Source organism: Pezoporus occidentalis, unplaced genomic scaffold, assembly GCF_034315485.1.
Source record: "Pezoporus occidentalis ecotype Australia unplaced genomic scaffold, CSIRO_AGI_Poc_V1 ctg115, whole genome shotgun sequence".
In the NCBI taxonomy this organism is placed as follows: domain Eukaryota; kingdom Metazoa; phylum Chordata; class Aves; order Psittaciformes; family Psittacidae; genus Pezoporus; species Pezoporus occidentalis.
Window position 1 is genome coordinate 448,114 of NW_026912940.1, and position 19,728 is coordinate 467,841.

At 40.4% G+C, this 19,728-nt stretch overlaps 1 protein-coding gene across 12 annotated transcripts in view; it reads right to left on the reverse strand.

Annotated features, from left to right (window-relative positions):
* UNC79 (unc-79 homolog, NALCN channel complex subunit) overlaps nucleotides 1-17,789 on the reverse strand; it is a 117,564-nt gene extending 99,775 nt beyond the window's left edge. For 9 of the 12 annotated variants that reach the window (XR_009968340.1, XM_062637844.1, XM_062637873.1 and 6 more), the window contains exons 1-5: nucleotides 17,625-17,789; nucleotides 12,031-12,151; nucleotides 5,840-6,144; nucleotides 2,310-2,480; nucleotides 284-376 (exon numbers count right to left, since the gene is read on the reverse strand). Coding sequence is in view for 10 of the 12 variants with exons in the window: in XM_062637844.1 (XP_062493828.1) it covers nucleotides 284-376; nucleotides 2,310-2,480; nucleotides 5,840-6,144; nucleotides 12,031-12,151; nucleotides 17,625-17,646 (712 nt within the window). In the remaining 2 variants the exon portion in view is untranslated. Of the gene's footprint in view, nucleotides 1-283; nucleotides 612-2,309; nucleotides 2,481-5,839; nucleotides 6,145-12,030; nucleotides 12,152-15,504; nucleotides 16,682-17,624 lie in introns of those variants that run through there. The other 3 variants (XM_062637864.1, XM_062637883.1, XM_062637904.1) reach the window with 3 other exon arrangements.
* Nucleotides 17,790-19,728: the final 1,939 nt, after the last annotated feature.

A 19,728-nucleotide genomic window follows, 5' to 3' on the forward strand; every position in this document is an offset into this window, starting at 1 on the left:
ACTTGCTCCAACCTATTTATCCAACCTAAATATCAACCCTATTTTCTGATAGGGTTCAAGCAATAGTAAACCAGAATCTCCAGTCCTGGACCAAATCCTGTTTCTTCATCACAATGAGATCTCTTATCTATATAATGACGCTCTGAAATTCCAGTTTTGACTAAAATCACTTATTTTTCATTCTATGTTGCATGGTGAGGCAGATTTTTCCCATGAGCTGAAGTTTTCTGACTGCATTTCATGACTCATGGTTTTAGAGAGAATGATGCACATTTACACATACCCGGGTTTGATGTGTACTGCATTGCAATCATTAGCATTGATGATGCAGACAGATTGACATGCGCTGGAACACCTTCTCTTTTTGAGGATCCCACTTAAAAGAAAGGAAGAAAAAAAAATGTATAACAAGGAAAATAAAGCAAGAATAACATACAACTGATTCCAGCTGATGCAAGTAAAATTCCTAAGGTACCATGTCTTTAAAAAAAAAACAAACACAATCCTAGATTGCAGGGGTGAAACCTTTTTTCTACTGGAAGAGAAAGATAACGAAGAATACAGTGTTGTTTCACAGAACATACAGCTGGTGATCTTCTCAGGCCCTCTCCTCCAGAACCCACAGAGTCAAAATAAAGCCACTTGTATAGTTAAGTAGACCTAGGGCTTCAATTGTAGGAAAGGTGAGGAGGAGGCGGAAGCTAAAGTAACAAGATAAATGGAAAGCCTGCTGTTGACGCATAAAGGGTTCTGAAGACAGACAGAACAGGGTAAGTCACCTACATCTGCTGGTTTTTAAAAGGTGACAGTGATGGAAGAAAAAGGAGTTAAATGCAATATTCTATTCTTAACCCAAAGAGAACCTAATGCACAGAGGTATGAAAATATTTCTTAGTAATTTTAATTTGCATACCGTTATTAGACCTGCCAAAGGTAACAAACAAAACATCACTGCAATGTCTTACAAGGGACTATTTACATGGGGAAACTGATGTACACAAAAGTAAAGGAATTTCTCCAAGATCACTGACTGGTAGAGCCAGAAAACACAGGTGATAAATTTCCATAAAATCTTAATCTCAGGACACTGGACCATGCTTCTTTCCATGTTCTAAGCATCCTATACATGCTTAAATGACATCAGTATCAATCTCTGTACAAAAGTTATTCATGTTTTTCCATGAAGGTCTGGAACACAGATAAGGAGAAAACATTCTCGCAGAATCATGGGATGGTTGATGTTAGAAAGAAACTCTGGAGATCATATCCTTCCAACCCCACTGCTCAAAGAAAGTCAACTAGAGCAGGTAGTCAGGACCATTTGTGTTCTGAGCAACTGCTACAATGGAGAATCTGCAGCCTCTCTGGCAAACTCTTCCAGTGTTTCATCATCCACAGAGTAAAAGGCTTGTTGGTTAAAAGTGACTTTTAATATTGATCCTAATGCTTACATCTGCTGAACATGGCTAAGTGTCTTGCTTCCACTGAAATCTTATCAAGCTTTTTTATCTTATTTTTATCTGTACACAGAAGCATTCAGAACACACCTCAGAATTCAGATTGTGCAGGGATTATGAAATTACAGAACCATGTGACACCCTCAAGAGGGGAGAAGGAAAAAAAAAAGGAAAAAAAGGCAGGCACTGTCAGATTCAGTCTTAACACTTATGCATAGGGGATATTACAGGCACAGCTATTTAGTACAGAACTCAAAATAAAAATGCCAAGGAGAGAGGGAGAAAGAAGAATCAGAAATTCATCACAGCATCACTACATTGAGAAGAGTCATTATTTTACATCCAGATATAGTCCAGATCATAGAATCATAGAACGGTTTGGGTCAGAAGGGACCTTAAAATCAGCTAATTTCCAGCCCCCCTGCCACGGGGCAGGGAAACCTTTCAGTAGGCCAGGTTGCTAAAAGCCCCACCTTACCTGGCTGTGAATGCAGATGCAAAAATTATGTATGTTTCTATTACAGCTATCATTTCAGGAGCAGTTTGCCCAGATTCTGTATTAAAAACTCCTACTGCTGGCACTGAAAGTTCTGTGAGTCTGAAAACAGCGTATTTCTTAATTAAGCTAAACTTTAACCTTTAAGTCAAGCAAGAATTCACACAGTAACACAGCATAATAAATCAATATTATAGAATTATTTCCCACATGGAATTATTTTATATATATGCATACATACAGTAGATTGATGTCCCATTATAATTCTATGACAGATCAAACATTTACTCCTACAGTCTGATAGCAATGCACCATGTTTTCTCAGACATAACAATACTAGAATGAGTTCTACTTACATATAGCCATAGGCAGAAAAGATGTGCTGAGATACTCTATAATATCCTTGTGCAGAAATGGAGGAAAGGTAGCTAGTGTTGAAATCATTGTATAGGGTAAAGTACTCAAAATATCATCATTGAGAAAAGGAAGTAAGCACGTAGTAGTGTAAAAAATTGACTGCCCAAGATCTGTTGAATAAAATGACATAAATACAGAATCATTACAGTAGAAAAATAATTATGGCTGTGTACTTTTTAGCTTTCAAAACTATTGAAAAATTTAATTTTAATTCAAGTTTTCCTTCAAAGTAATTAGAGAAGCTAATCACTATAGACAAGAGACTTCACCCACCATTTTTAAGACCCTCCTAGAATGGAAAAAAACAGCTATTCAATACTGAGAGGAGTAAATGGAATATTAATACTACAGCTAGTAAAATAATTGATTAAAATCAATGTTGACTTTAATCACATACTGATTAACATACAATGGTCTGCATTTAAGCAGAGGTATTAGAGTCAGAATTTGATGTGTACTTTGGCACTGAAAAGCCTGCTTTTGCAAAAAAAAAAAAAAAAACATTCTAGTCTTTATCAGTTATAGACAAATACGATTTTTATCTTAATTACCCTCAGGAGAGCTGCAAAGTACCCTCCACAGAGAAACTACAGGAAGCGTCCCTCTATGGTTCAAACAGCATGTAATTAAACTATGGATCTTGTTTTCCTGGCAAGTCATGGAGGCCAAAAATTGCCAAAGCTTAAAAGGAAAGAAATATTTACCAAGAATTTACATAATTATTCTAACTAATTATACCATAACTCTTTGGAAGGAATACTTAAGAATAGTGGTGACATTTCAAGATCCAAAGGGAAGGGATAGGTTCTTGTGTATCTGAGCACTGTGGAATCTATATCCTCTTCCAAATGAGGAGTTGATCTGGGGCCAACAGCCCACTGAGAAAGGTTACAGAACTTACTGAACCCCAAGTCTGAACCTGTAGGATGATCCCAGTACATCAGAAGGCCTTTCCCTTGCATGAGAGGAATTCCTTTTGCAACTTTGTGTTGTGGTTTAACCTTAAGTATGTCACACAGGCCTTCAGCCTCATCTGTGCAACTAGCATGATTCAAAACTGGCCCTGTAGTGCTCAGAGATCTGTAGCTGTAAATATCATGAGTCACAGTAAGAATTAAAATTAGCACTCCATTCCAGTGGTTCTAGTAAGTCTAGGCAAGGCCCTGTCCAGACCCTTAATGCTAAGAAGTGCTACTCTCTTGCAATACATATTTTCCAGTTAAGCACTGAGAGCATTGCATGAAAGCTCAGGACCACCTGGCACACCATTTGTACTTACCCAAACAACACTTTTTTCTGATTTTTTTGTTTGTTCTGATTAAAAAATATATATACTTCCTTTAGTCAAATGCTAAGCTGAGGGAAAAATAAATGACAAGTTGTATTGCAAAATTCTCCATATACAGAACCATAAAAAATAGCAAGTGACTTCCCCTTACCCCAGGCATGAGTCAACCAAATTATTCCTGGCAGATATTTATCTAAACTGTTCTTAGAATTTTGCAGGACTGTTCACTCCTCCTGGTAATTCATCCTTGTGCTTAACCATATTTATAATAAAAAGGCTTTTTTTTTTTTATTTCCATTGCTGCAATTTAAGCTTATAATATCTTATCCTGATCACTTGTAACTACAAATAGCTTTGGTTACTTTATTTCTCATTGCCATATTTGTATATGATAATCACGTCTCACTTTCATTTTTCTCTAAGCTAGACAAACCATGTTCTTTCCATTTTTCCTCACTGTTCACACCTTCTAGACCTCAAATCATGCTTGTTTATTTTTCCTGGACTCCTCACAAATGGTCCATGTCTTTCTCTAAGACAGTTGGACAAATATGAGAATTTTACTCCAGCTGAGGCCTTGCTTGGGCTGTTACACAAAGCACCTGTTTATATATTGCTAGAAGAATATTAATATATGTTAGTGACTTATGGTCTGCCTCTGATCTACTGTAACACTCAGATCCTTCTGCAGTACGGCTTTCAAGCTAGTATTTCCCCCATTTCATTTCTGCTTTTGATTTCTCCTGCTTAAACATAGTATTTTACATTTCTACTTTGAAGATGCTTCAAAACAGAACACTATTTGCCAAGACTGTTTTGAATCACATATCCTTCACACAAAGGATGTGATATTCGTCATCTTGATAAGCCCTGCAAATCAAAGTGCTGTCTCATTTCTATCAGCCAAGTAAAAAACAAAGTATTTGGTAACACTAGACCCAGCACAGACACCTGTAAGATGCCCACCTGGCATACCCTTCCAGCTGACAAGAGCTGCTGGCAATTACTCCACGTGTGTTTTCCTCCCTCAAATGGGGAAACATATGTCCCACATTGCCTATTAGGATGTTAAGTGACACAGCAACAAAAGCCTGACCAAGGACAGGAAAACCCCACCAGAAGAGCCATTGCACTGCCATAAAAAGAAATTATGTTTGCTCACTGTTATTTGCTCTTTACAAGTCTGCATCGGTTGCTAATTATCATCATGTTATCTATTTAGAAAAATATTCATTTGATAATTAAATTCCCCATTTCTAGAAATTGAAGTCCACAAGTCTGTAATTTGCCAGAAGCCTTCTTTGCAAGATAATACCATTTCCTAGTGCAGTAGTCTTTGATTCAAAACATGCTGTTGCCAACTCAAAAGGAATTCAGCATTTAACAAAAACAACTTTCCTCTTAAAGAATTTCAGTAGTGTACCAGATTGACAAGCTTTCTATACTGAACAATGTAAGTAATAAATTTTCACTGATAACATAGTGAAAATTAATATTTGGCTAATGTAACACAGGGAGAATACTGGGTTCCTGAATCCCACTATACAAAGCCACAGACTAACACAAGCCAGTCACAAAAAAATCTTGCAATTAACTAATTCAAAACATAAGGAAATACAGCTTTTCTGTAAATCAGACAGAGATAATCCTATCTTTTTACCCAATAATACTTTAAAACTGTCTCAAATCACCATTACCATTTCTTCCTCAAACAAATGTATACTATGCTCTATTTAGAGATGGACCTTCACCAAAACACTCAATCTGCATATTTATTACAGGCCAGATACACATCTGCAAGCAATTTGTGCCTATTTGAGAGAGACACCCCCAAAAAACCAGTCTGAAGATATCACAACAGATTAAAATTCAAAATCAATTTTTTTTTAGATACGTCTGTATTTTTTTTTTTGTTACATACCGCTGTATTTTAGTTACATACCACCAACATACCACTAAAAATCAGACAACCTAAGAATTCAAAGCCAAATCCACAGTTGGCAAAAAAACATCTTTTATTTAAGAAAGTCAAACCAAACACTTGGACATAACGTATCCCAGAAGATTTGAATTCCAGATCCAGGTCAGTTTAGGCCCATCTCTTCTACTGCATTTATGTATCATTCATGGATTCACAGCACTGAAGTTAAGTGTACTGGAAGGGTTCAAGGGCCTGCTTACCATGTTGACCATGTTGTAGCAAGGGAACTAGATCCAGCAGTGTCACCAGTGTCACGTAAAGTCCTTGATAGTCCAAAGATGGGTAGTCTGATAACTGAGCATCACGACTTTGCTGGCCACGTTCAGATGGAGCATCTCGCAGGACGCTGTAAAGGAGGGAGCGAGTAACAGTAGGGTTGATGGAACTGACCTGTGGTCTTAGAGATGGGGTGAGTGGGAATGGCACAGGAAAAAGACACATGGTCATGGGCACTGTCAAATTGGAGGCATCTTGATTCTCCTTCTTCCCTGTGCGGGACAAAATGCTGTTGGGGGGACAAAGAAAAAAAAGAGACAACAAAGACACAAAGAACAGCACATTACATTGAAATGACACTATAAAACAAATAATAAAAGACCAGATACATCCCACATAAGATGCAATCATTACCAGAACCAATGTGTCTACAAATCTAGCAACTATTCACTTTCATGCTTCAAAGTAAGAGAATTAAAAATTAACATCTAAGAAAATTTCATTGCATCTCATGTGTTACCTGGTTCATAAGGAGCAAAAATATAAAAATGCATGTTTCAGTGCCCTACCCATGTTTCACAGTTAAGAAAAAATCCAAGCATTTTAAGTGTTTGCTATGGAAAAATAGCTGTGTCAAAATAGGCTGGTATTTTGCTCCAAGATTGAGAGATTTATTTCCTCCTCCCTTCCCAACCCCCTAATCTTTTGAACCGACTGACTGAAAACATGCAAAATATAGGTGTGGCACTCGCAGAAACATGTTTTAGCAAAGAATAAACATGTGTGTTTATTAAGATAGTCTTAAAAATCACATGTTTATTGCATTAAAATAATGTCTGTATGTATTTTATGATACTGTTTCATGACCACTCAGTATCATTTGAGATAATGAAGTTTAAACAGGCACATGGATTTAGAAATAATATAATATTTCTAAAATGTTAACTAAACTACATTTGTAAAAGTTACAAAATAATATATAGTAGATGGTCTTTAGCATATGTTTGTGAGCTAATGATAATGGTTGTTTATGTGTGGTTTTAATTTTTCCCATGTTCAGGGAGGAAACATTTTACTTTATGAATACAAACACTCCTTGGGTAAATAGTTACCTTCGTAAAATCTAAGGGCTAAGCAAGCAAGACCAATTATGTAACTGCAGATCAGACAGTATGTTACCATACATTCCTGCTGTTACTTACGTTATTATTCAACAAAAATCACTATAAACTAAAGGAGAGATAATTTCAAAAAAATACAAAGAATTTAGTGGGAATCAAAATAGAACCTATACGACAACCAGCTTGTTATGTTGCTTTAAGAATGTTGTAAACATGGTTGTAAACACGGTTGATTTATGTTAAAAAAAACCCCAAAACACTATTTTAAATAGAAATGAACTGCAGTGTTATATTTTAGTTATCAGGTAATTATAGGGTGAGTTCATAATCTTGTGCCTATAAAGCATAATAGACCTTCTAAATATATTAAACCACACACAGTGCTGCTCTTTTTTTGGTTTTTTGCACCTCTCAGTGGTTGTGATTTCCAAAAGCAGCTGCTGTTGGTTTAACTCTGCCCCCAAAGTCAGTTAGAACTTATAAAAGACAACTCAGTGGCATGAAGATTTTGACAGAGTAATGAAGAGCAGAGTTATGTCAAGACGGAGCACTTCTGGAAACCTCTGTCCTCTTTAACAGTACAGAAATCCCTGTCGCATCCTCACCTTAGCAAAGATATCTCTTACCTCACAAGTCAATTCAACAATTTACACAAGCAAGTTAAATACTTGCTAAGGTGCTTGTAAGAACAGCTTATAAGAAGTGTCATTCATTCGCCATATAAATAAAACACTTTCACAAGAACAGTTCTAGGCCAAGTGCCTACTATCACATCACACTTGCAGTCAGAGATGACAGACATAGTCTGTTTTAAGAAACTACATACTTATTCTTTTTTCCTTTTTTATTGTGCCTTACATATTTGGTAGATTATTTTGGTTTCTGTTACCCAATGTCCAGTACAAGAAATGCGGTGACTGTCATGACAGTATTTATGGAACTGTATCAGAAAACCACCTAAGATCTAGTATGACTTTAAAAACAGATGATCAGAGTGCTGATTCTTTTTAATTTGCTTGACGTTCATTTGCTGTACTTTGCAGCTCATGGTTAGAGATATGAAGACACTAAATTGTATTCCTTCCCTGTCTAGCAACAGATTATACCAATTACCCATTCCTTCACTTCCCAACACATGACTTCAAGTGAACCTATTTCCAGAAAGGATATTACTCTATTAATTAATCCTTGATTTGGAAAGCTTAAGGCAGTGATGGAGAGCTTACTCTATAGGCTTCCCTTCCTTTTAACATGGAGCTATGGCCCATCTATGGATTAGAGGCCACACCATCTTGTATCTTGATCCAGGCATCCTTCCTTCACCAAAAAGGTGATCAGGCATTGGAAGAGGCTGCCCAGGGCAGCAGTGGAATCACTGTCCCTGGAAGTGCTCAAAATGATGTAGATCAGGCTCTCAGTGACATGGTTTAGTGGTGGTCTTGGCAGTCCAGGAGTAATGGGTGGAACTGATGATCTAAAGAGGTGTTTTCCAACCTGGTTGAGTCTATGATTCCGTTCACTTCAGCAACAGCAATAAGTCTGTATTTAAATCCCAGCTACAACCACACCAAATTCAGGAGAAGAAAACCTCACAACCAACCACCAAAAACTTTCAGACCCAGGCTTTTGCTTGACCCATATGTTTTACAAGTAATAAACAGAATTCTGAGTCAATACTGAAAATCTAGGAAGTTCCCCAAGAACAAGATACAATGATTGCAGTCTGTTTCTGCTTCTGTTCAAGCCAAGTACTGAGAAATTTGAGTGTCTGCAGATCAAACTTCTATACTGAACTTGCTCCATGACAAGTGATAAAGCTACCAGGGCTTCTTTCAAAATTTGTATATCTTTGCTGCAAATCTATCACCAAATTATTGCCTTCCAGGAAAGGTTTCCCAAAAAGGAAACAAGCAAATTGCATCTCACCAAGGCAGCAAAACAAGCTTGAGCATTAATTAGCCACTGGACATTTATAACTATTCCTTATGTAAAATATTTTACTTAGAAATACATATGGAGAATTTTCTCTAAGAAGATGTGAAAGAATGAGCTGTTCTGCAAGATGTTTATTAAGTCTTAGATCATTCCTCAAATGAGGGAGAAAACACTGAAAATGAGCAGGGCATGAAACAAATTCATGCTGTAATGTAAAGAAATGCTTTTCCCAAAGAGAAAATTAACAAAGAACTAAATGGATCAATGCGCTATGCATTGTGTATGGTGATTTTATGTGATGCTTGCTCACAGAAATAAGAATTTTATTTTTTTTCAACCATTCCGCATCTGTTCCCCCCACCCCTAAGCTTGTGATTTATCGAGGCTGTGTAGAGAACAAAGGAGCAAGTTAACCCTTTGTGCATTCCAACTATAGCTAGCAGAATGACACCAGATATGAATGTGATCCAAAACAGTGGGAATGCCCCACTGAAAAGAACACACTCAATGTGTCCATAACACGAAAAGGTAAAAAGTATAATAAACAGTAAAAGCTACACCTGCATAACTCAATCATCATATGAAATTTCTCTGACTAATCTCTACTCCTATGACTACCTAAGTTCACCAAAAAATGTTTGTCTTAAAAATTTCAGCTGCAAGGAGAGTACACATTGACCTGGGAAATATTTTTAAAAGTTGTTTTAAAATAGTGGCTGATCACAAGCAACTTATTCTGAAAGCCAGACCCAAAATCTCCAGAAATCAATGGGAATTTTTGCTACTGTTTGATCAGTATTCTCTTAGCAGCCCAAATTCATTGCATGTGCTCTGTCTCAAGCCAGAAAGATTATTCTCCACCATGTACTTCTATGTTAAACCTTGCACAATGGAGTCTCAGTGTAGGAGGCAGAAAGAAGACTCAGCATGCAGAATATTCAAAGAAATTCCTGAACATGCTCTTCAGAAAAGTTCTTAACCAGTCTGCTTAGTTTTAGGGTAAATCTTGCAGAGATCTGCACACAGTGGGTGGGAAGTTTCCTTCTTTCCATCTGCCACACTAAATACATGGGGTGTTTTGTTTTGCTTTTTTATCCAGCTTTTTTTCTTAATATCAGCAAGTGTTTAAACTCACAGTGGTTCAACCACAGCACTCAGGCTTTGACCCACAGTTCAAATTCCCCAGTTACGGGGATTCAGAATGTGGATTTGACCTTGCTGAGCATGAGAACTCAGTCCACTTAAACCTACATCCAAGTCCTGGCTTCTGTTTCTGGTACCCTTCTAGCTCTGAGGCTGACCAGATCCCAGATCTTGAAGGACAAAGTCTTTTGTGTAGACCTGCATCTTACATATGATTATCACTTCTGCTGAAGGAGGTTCAACATTATCAGCAAGAGGATTTTGGTTCAGTCCCATTCTGAACATGAAATAAAGAAACTGAGTTGCTCAGTTGTGCAGTTGGTACCCTGATTTCTGATCTGCTCTCACAGTCACTATAAAGCTTTTTCAGTAAGCCCAGGAACATCACTGCTCATGGATTGTGAAGAATTTGTCACATCAGATATGTCAGCTGTATGGCTTAGAAAGATGAAGACAACAGAGTGGTATAAAAACACTTTTTTAAGCAGCAGACTCTAAATCCATGCTGTCAACATACTTCTGCCCAAGAAGAAAAAGATCTCATTATGGCACTTGGTAGTTACAGCTAAGGGAGAAAATGTCAAGTTCAACTTTCTTGCTTAAAGGCCCACAGCATTTAAGCAGATGGTATTTTGTTATATAGAACCTTACCTAATGCTTATGTTGTGCAAATAACGCATCAAAACAGCTTGATGTGGGAACAGAGCCACATTTTAGAAGTAACTTCAGTGACTCTTAGAACAATTTTTTCCCACTGCTGCAATATAATGAGACAAAATTTAATTTATTCATCTTAAAAAAATAAAAGCCCTACTGGTTGACAGAAACCAATTTCACAGTGCTTAAACACTTCTGCACTTGGAATTTTCAAAAGTAAACAGGAAACTACCTGTTTGCAGTGAACAGGCGTTCCATTAATAATGAGTATTTTTGTCCATGTATCTTACATTCATATAAAGAGGGTCAAGAATTTTTATATACCCCACGTGCTTTTAAATGAATGTTAGAATGAGCTATGGTTATTCTTGCAAGTTTAAATTCTTGCTTCTCAACTTGCATGCATTATAGGGTGTACAAATACATGGGTTAATTTTTGTATTTCCAAACTAGCTTCTGACAAAAGGGGCAAACTTTCCAGTATAAATCAGGAAACAGTGCACAGGAATGCATCTTTAACTGCTTTTTTCTGGATGTGAAAACCAGCCAAAACCTGCACAGACAAAAATCACCTCCTCGCTGTCAAAAGCTATTTTAAAAACAATTTGAAAGTATGACTCCACTAGGTAGCACCATGGAATGTATGTCATTCCTAATTAAGTCTCTCAATTTTTCACATCTTTTTAGCAAGACAAGGGGTAGTATTTCCTATTCAAAATATGTTCTGTAATAGTATGGTACTTAGTACTAGATACTATTATGAAATATTGGACTAAATCAAAACCCCAGGTCAGAACAATCCTGACCTGGTTTTGCCATGCAACTCCAGATCTGTATAAAAGCTTTGTGTCTATTTGTACTGTTATGAGGGACTGAACCAGAACCCAAGCCTGACAGCCAGCTGAATTACAGCACAGTAAGAAGCTAGTTTTGCTCATCTGGCATTGCTCTAGGATCCTGAGGTACCAGGACTGTTAAGGAAATCATGAGTATAACACATCTAAAACTTTATAAGTCACAAATTCCTTTCTTCACAAGTTCAGCACTTCCGTGCATTCAGCTAAGTCTTAGAAGGGCCAAGCAAATATGTAATCAACCAAGTTTATTTTAGAATCAGCCACTCAGTAAGCAGCTCAACTGGGCAAATTGGGCAACAGCCATTGAAGAAATTAATTCATACCATTCTTTTCTTAAATTATGCTCTGACTCTCTTTTGCTGAGCATTGATCTATTAAATCTTGCAACAAATTAAAAGTCAATCAATACACCCCTACAATTCTTTAGCTCTTTATTCTTCAAGAGCATTAGTTAAAACTTACCTCAATAACGTCTGAGAAAAGTATTTCAGAGTATTTGCAATGTCAGTTCCAGAGGGCACAGGGTAAATGTTGTGGAGGACCCGGTTGTGGTATTCCTGAAGGTATCGGATTTTGGAAGCAACTACATAAAAGACAAAAAACAAACACAGAAACTTTCATTTAGTCTTTTTGCTGACTGACAGAATCTCATCTGTTCCTACTACAGTTGATTTTCCTTTTTTTTTTTTTTTTTTTTAGTTTAAGAATTAAACTGTGAAAACCAGAAAAGTCTCCCCCTGGTCCTTCTGTTTTGACCGAATAAATGGAACACGCTAATGCAAGTGTGCCAAGGGGAAAGCATGGAAGTGAATGCCTGCATGTGTATTAGTGATAGAAATTTTAAATAAAAAATAAAAAATAAAAAAAGGTAAACAAAAAAAAAATGCACTTCTTCCATCTCAAGATTCATTTACAATGAATGAGTCATTGGATCACAGAAGGTTCATGTGAGACAGATAAATATTTCTACAGCCAAAGCAGGGACATATGCTGAGACAGAGAGAGCTTATGTGATTTACTTCAGGCCATGCATTTACTTTTTGCGATTAACTAAGGTTATTAAAAGATCTGTGCTGTTTATTTTAGTTTCTTAGGAAGTCTGATCAAACAGGTGAGGGGATTCCAAAGAGCAGTAGGAGCTCTACACCTTTACTAAAACTATTTTGTGCTGTTTTAAAAATAATAGTGGGCTTACTTTCTAATAGAGATCATTGTTCACTACAAGACAAAAGGGACTACCCACCATAGCTGCAATGCCTTAGATTGTCTACATGGCTCAACACAGTCTTACACAGAGACATCTTAGCACAGTCACCTCTTTTTTTTGCTCTACTCAGACTAATCTGCTGAGAAACAGAGTGTACTGGCTGTGGCAGAGACTGCACCAGCTCAGCAGCTGCTCATAGCATCACCCTGTTCAGACACAGCCCCAGTGAAAGCAGAGAACCTAATTATACTAAAAGTGCACCAAGACTGTTTAATAGGCAGTTAAAAGGCGACATATTTCCAAATTACTCTGGTCCTTGAGCATATGGATTATGAGTCCTTCCCTACACCAAGATATATCCTTCTTCCCCTACAGGGCTCCTTCAGTGTGATAGATAAATTGTGCTTCCTAAATGAGCCATTAGTCAATACTTTGTTTTATTCTCATTGCCAAATAGCATTCATTAAAGAAGGAAAATCATTAAGCCCTCTGCTGAACAGAAGGGCACTAACTTCCTGAGAGACACGGCTATGCCCCTCCTGCTGCTGTACCTCAACATCTCATGAGCATTCCGATTCATTTCTGCACCACTGGCAGTTAAATGAGAAGGGGTGACATTACATGCATATCACACAAAAAGACTGAAGGACAGACACCAAGAGTGAAGTGTCTGCTACTGCTGTTGGAGGCTCAACTCAAGACACTGAGGGCCATTTTCCCAGTATAGATAGCAGCATGTACTGAACTTTCACATCCAGGAAACAAAAGCATCTGCGAGTGCTCACTCACAAAACAAACGAGGTTTGACAATTTCAAGTCAGTAACCCATACAGTGAGGAAGATTTAAATAATCACCAAATGAAGAATAAAGTCTGCTTGAACTGCTTGACAACAAACTGTCTTCCAGCACCCAACTGCCCTCATCATGATCATCCTTTCTCCTGTTTCCAAGTGTACCTCCTGTCCCCCCCCCAGTTTCTGTCACAAGTGAAGCTTCTACAGACAAAAGTCTCCCTCACAGTATCATCCTGCTTCATGACAGAGACAAAGCACACTGTGCGACTGTATAGATAGGCTGGGATCTATGGGAAAACAGCAAGTAAAAATGCAATTAGAGAGACTGTCATAATGCATATGCAAAAGGAATAAACGATGCATAAGCAACCTGTATTTCCTCACTTTTAAGTGTTTCACTTTACAAATCTATTTTAAGGTGACCTTAATGGATAATTAAAATCAATCACTATTCCCCACCCCCCCAAACAACTGAAAATAGAATTTTTTTCACAGGGACTCAGATCACCTCAGTATAGCTAGGAGCAGGATCAGAGCCTTTCAGGACATCACATCAGCCTGTGGTGCATAAACAGCACTGTGGCAGGAGGTTATCCCTGTCTCTGTGAGACCAGCCACAGCTAGCATAGACACCCCCAGAACCAGTGGGGTAGTAACACTGGCTCATGATGTGTTTCACTCCACATTACGAAAGTTTATTTGAGTAGTCCAAGACCTGCTTTCCCCTCCTTATCCCACGTCTCATTCATTCTGCCCCGTTTCTCAGTTTTAGATCCTGATTTGCAGGTCAATTTACCAGATTGATAGACACTTCTTTTAATTGTCATGAAGACCCCTAAAAAAACTGATCTAGATTAGGCTAGATTAAGAAAGGATTTACTTCATAAATGTATTTTGTGCTGCTATTTTCTCTTGCTGGGGAAAAAAAGATGTATGAACCCAGGCATATTTGCAAAGAAAACAGACCACAATGTCACAGTCCCTGGCAAAGAACAACTCATAGCAAAATGCATAGTTTACTGTGGCTACCATGGGTTGCTGTCAGATATCCATAAGTGAACTGGATTAACAAAATGCAAGAAATGATTTCAGAATTCAGTTCTAGATGTATTTCAGAGAACTATCTGCCTTTCTACAGGTACTTAGTTTCAAGAATGTATATACAGTATATAGAATCTTTTTTTTTAATAAAGAGGCAAATGTATTTATTTCTATTAATCAGCATTAACAGGCAATTGTATCAGACAAAATACCAAAATCCAAGAAAATTTATTTATAATGCCTACATATTAACATTAGCTTTAGGCTAAAGGTTTTAACCTCACCTCTCAGTTCTGTTCCCCAGAACACTTACAATTTCAGCACAGCCTCCCAAAACCTTCTGAAGAAAAGCCCCAGAGCAAAACTTTGCCAACTTTCAAGATACATAAATGTGTGAATGATCCAATATTCTGAGCACCCAGAGGTACACTTCAAAAACACATGTCCCTCCATGGAAGTACTTAGCCATTGTCATAGGGTCATCATATTAAAAAAATAATACAGTAAAAGATGAGAAAAAAGTTATTCCAGGATACTTTGCTGGGTTATCTCTCTAGGATCTACACGAATCTAACTAAACTCACTAGCCCCTTGTAAAAATCTAGAGTTGAAACCATTAGGAGTCTTTAAAGATGGTCTTGGCTGTCCCACCATCCTGAAGAACAGAGCGGGCACTAGGCATTCCCAGGACATTACTTACCACAACTAAACACCACTTACTGCTATTTAAGGTGAAAAGGAACTAGTTTTCTTTGACTACAATAGAACACCGCAGGCACGACATGATGAGTTAAATGATGTCACCATCAATACTGCTGGTATGAGATACAAGATGCATGGGGTCACAAAAAAGGGAGGCTTCGAGACAACTTCCCAGACTGCCACAATTTTACCTGTTGTTCATACAACCTGCCAAAGAGCTGTGGGGTGGCCAAAGATTCACGTTTAGACCAACACCTCTTCTGTCCTGATCAGTCTGTTTCCTCATTCGTAGTGTTTTGCTGCTGCTCTTGGTAAACTGAGATTCATTATGACTTGTGACTTGCCTCCTTCCCAAAACATTCTGGTTCTTGCCTGTCAGTCAATGAGGGCAGAAGCAACAACAGCAACAGCTGGGATTTGAAGGTTTGCCTGGTAGTGATGTATGCATATCAACATAATCTGTGTAGGAATCCATCACCATTTGTAAAGAATTGCAGGTAAGGCAATCTTGAAGTTATGTAGAGACAAAGACATTTGGCAATGATGTAAGAATCAGACAGGGGAACAGCCTTGGTAAACAAAATGCATTCAGTAAGTTATAACACACAGGATATGTCCATTAACCAAATACTCTACCTGGAGCATCATGAAAAGGAACATTAGGAGTTTGAAAGATCTGGAACCCAGACCCCAAATAAGTCTTAAATAGAGAGCAGCAGGGACACAGTAGGCCAAGCTGCACTGTCTTGAACAGTACAAGGGGATGAAAAGAAAAAACAGCCAAAGATAAAATATGAAAGACAAGCTCCAACAGAGCAGACCAAAAACATTGGGAATGGAGGAAAAGAGAAGGCAGAATAGAAAAGAAAGAAAATGCCAAAAGCAGTGTTGGGACAAAAGGTGTCAGAAATTCTTCCACATGCTGGTGTCAAAGAGGCATAATTAATGTATAAATATCACAAGAAGGAAGAAATAATTACAGAACTCAGGAGGGGGGTGAGGAAGGCAGAAAGAACAGAACAGTACATATCCGAACACCGCGTACTTCAGAGCTGCTGCACAGTCAGAACATTGTGTCTCTATTTATGAGGCCAGAAATGTATCCCTACAGCAATAAATTAGCATCCACATAATATTTTAATAGCAACATCATTCATCCTGTAAATAAGCAGTAAACCCTAAAGGAAAAAAAAATGAAAGTATCCTTTTCCTTAGATCAGTTCAGCACAGGCATATACAAATACAAGGATCCTTCCCAGTGACCTGGAGGAAGGAGACAGCAAGTCACAGCATGCAAGGTGTCAGATCGTATTATGTCACTGTGACAAAGATCAATCCAACCTACTGGTCACAGACTGCCTGGCTAGCAACCATGACGCTGTATCGGGAGAGAAAGTGTCTGATAGAGGTGACAAGCTTGACCACCCTAGTATTTTGCTTTAAGCCTCCCACCAGGCGTCTTGCAGACACACCAGTTGTAAACAGCAGCAGCCACAGTGGGGAGCACTTGCATGGCCCAGCTGGTGACATTCCAACCACCATGTCATCTGCTCTCGCTGGGATCAGAGCTAGCCATCATAGTGGTGAAACATCCGTGGCTGTGAGGCGGCCTGCTAGGCCCCGGGGAGGGCCTGTCAGCACCGGGGGGGGCTCCTGCTGCGAGGCTCTGGGGGCTATGGCAGGCAGTGTGCCAGTGAGACAGTAACACCCTGTCTACACTCACCCAAAAGGTGAACAGCGCAGCAAGAATGACAACACACCTGACAGCACATCTCCCTTCTCGCTATCTCACAGCAAGACCACCTGCAAGATGACAATGGATAGGTCATCTCCAGTCTCTCGCGGGACTACATCCTTTGGGACATGGCACAGCACCAGCTGAGAAGGCAGGCTGGAGGGTTGCCGCCTTGGGGTGGAGGGCCAAGCCGGCCGCCTCACCCCCCGATCCCTCATTTCTACCCTCAGGTCCCCGGAGCTGCTTCTGCACCAACACGAGGTCCGCCCTGAAGGGCCGCACGGGCAGCGGCCGGAGGGCGAGATGCTCCACGGGCGGGTGGCTCCACGGGCCGGCGCCACCAAGCCCTCAGCGGCGGCAGAGACAGAAAGAGCCAGAACGGAGGCAGCCCGCCCTACCCTTGCACTCGCTGCTCCGCTGCCGCCACATCAGGCCGGATGAGACCGGGCAGCGCTGCACCGCCGGGGTGACCGACAGCCAGGCAGCGCCATCGGCGGGAGGCAACCACGGCCGGCCGACCCCCTCTCCCCTCGGACAGGCCCCTGCCCTTGCCGCGCTCCCGGCCCCATCACTCACACTGCTCCGCCTTAGTGGACATGCTGCCGCCCCGCTCTGCCCCTCTGGCGCCGAGGAGCGCCTGCCCACGGCCGCGGTGATGATAGCGGCGGTGATGATAGGGGCGGCGAGCGCGCCGACTCCTCCGCGCTGCCGCTACCGCAGGGCTGCGGGCCGGGAGCGCCAGGCGGGCGCGGCTGGGAGGGAGCGTGCTCTTAAAGGGAAAGCGCGTCTGGAGGTTGGGGCTGGCTGCTGCTGGGGGTGCTCGGCGGGGGATGGGGCGGCCTGACCTTGCCGGAGCGCCGAACTCGCCGCAGCGCGGAGCAGTTTGCTGCCGGCCGGGAGATCCTGAGGAGCCTCTCAGAGCCCCGCTAGTGCCCCCGGGGCTTTGCGGGTGGTCTGGGCTGCTGAGGGGACTGTGGAGCGCAGGTCCCGGCCCGACGCCCAGCTCTGCATAGAGCCGCAAGAGGTGGAGCGCTGGGCTGGTCCGGGATGGGGGTGGGGGGGGATAATTGACAGGGGAATTCCGTGGGACCGTGGGTCTGTGTACTCCGTTTATTCTTTGTTTGAAATAGGAATGCATTCCATTGGGTACTCCTGCCCTCGATCCCCTGGGCTCCAGCTGCGTACCTCTGGAGAGCCTGAAATCAGGAGCCCCTGCTTGGGTTTGCCCACTTGTTTCCACAGTATCCCAAAAAGCTATTTTGGGACTGTTCTGCCTTCTCCGAGGAGGCAGGGCTGAGATCAGCCCCAACTGTGCCTCCTGTCCATCACTAAATCCCAGCTATTGTAACTGCCACAGGTACCATCAGTGTGGGACAAAGGTAGGGTCTAAAGACCCGTTGTGGTGGGAATACAGTAATAGCAACATAATTCATTTGCTCCAAGAGAAATGATTTCACCAGTGTGCGTCTTGTCAGCTTCCACAGTATCTGGACTTGACGTTGCCAGATCTCAGAAATGAACAGCTAGCTATGAGTTTCTTCTCTGAAAAACATTTTTTCACATCCTCACACCTCTGAGAAATAGCAATATTTCACCAGCCAGGGCATACGAGCCAGATGTTTATAGATAAAAAGTCAGTTGCAACAGACTCTCCTCAAAACACTGGGCTACTACATAAGATGAGCAGGCCTGTGGCAGCCAGAGAACTGTGTTGCAAAGGTGGAGGAAAACAGATACATTTTATTACTCAACATGCAAGGCAAAGCCTCCAAATTACTGCTGCCCTGATCTGGGGATGATGCATGTTCTGTGCCAGGAACAAAAAAAAAAAAAAAAGAGGCTGTTGCTGTTTGCTGGCATTTAGCAGGCTGGGGTTTTTCTCATAAAAGATTGCTTGGTGCATTGCCTGTGCAATGTTTTTTCAACACCACTTAATTAGGTCAAAAATTGGACTCTTTTTGCATTTCCTTGAGGCCATAGTTCTTTCCACACTCCCTGCTGCTTGTGAGCCCGAAAGAGAAAGTGGAGCCAACTGGCTTGTGTGAACAAGCTGCAACAGCTATAGTGGGACTGATCCACAGATAAAGGCATGAGTTAAATGTGAAAAGAGTCACCTCCATTTTCCTGAGCAGTACTTCACGAAAGCAAATACACTGGCCCATTCCCGTATGTCGTTTGGTCCTTCTTCCTGTTGAGCTTGCTGCAAGATCACTTAGGTTGCTACCTAAACATTTTTTCTCTTTCACATTTAAACCTGCAAGAGTAAACATTTATATTTATCCTTTTGTTAGAAACTGACACATTAGATCAGATTCTACTGAAGGGAATGAGAAGTTTTCTATTTATTTTTATTTAATGATATGTCCAGGGAGGTCATGTGGTGCTATAAGCCCTGCTTATGCAACCCTAGCTCTCATACCATAGAATGTAAGTGCTGAAAATACAGACAAATGGCTTTCAGACTTTATTGAAATAGGCTCTTGAAGGCAGGTTTCAACTTCAGCTTCAGTTTCTGTTGATGCCTGTTGATGCAATAGATCAGTTGTCTGAACTGCTTTGTTGCTCATTACAAAACAATAGGGAACTCTCTGCACTGACAGGAACTGAGCTCCCATGGGTATCCCTTAAAATGCACCAAGTGTTCACATACCAGTGGTGAGCCTACTGAAAATACTCAGGT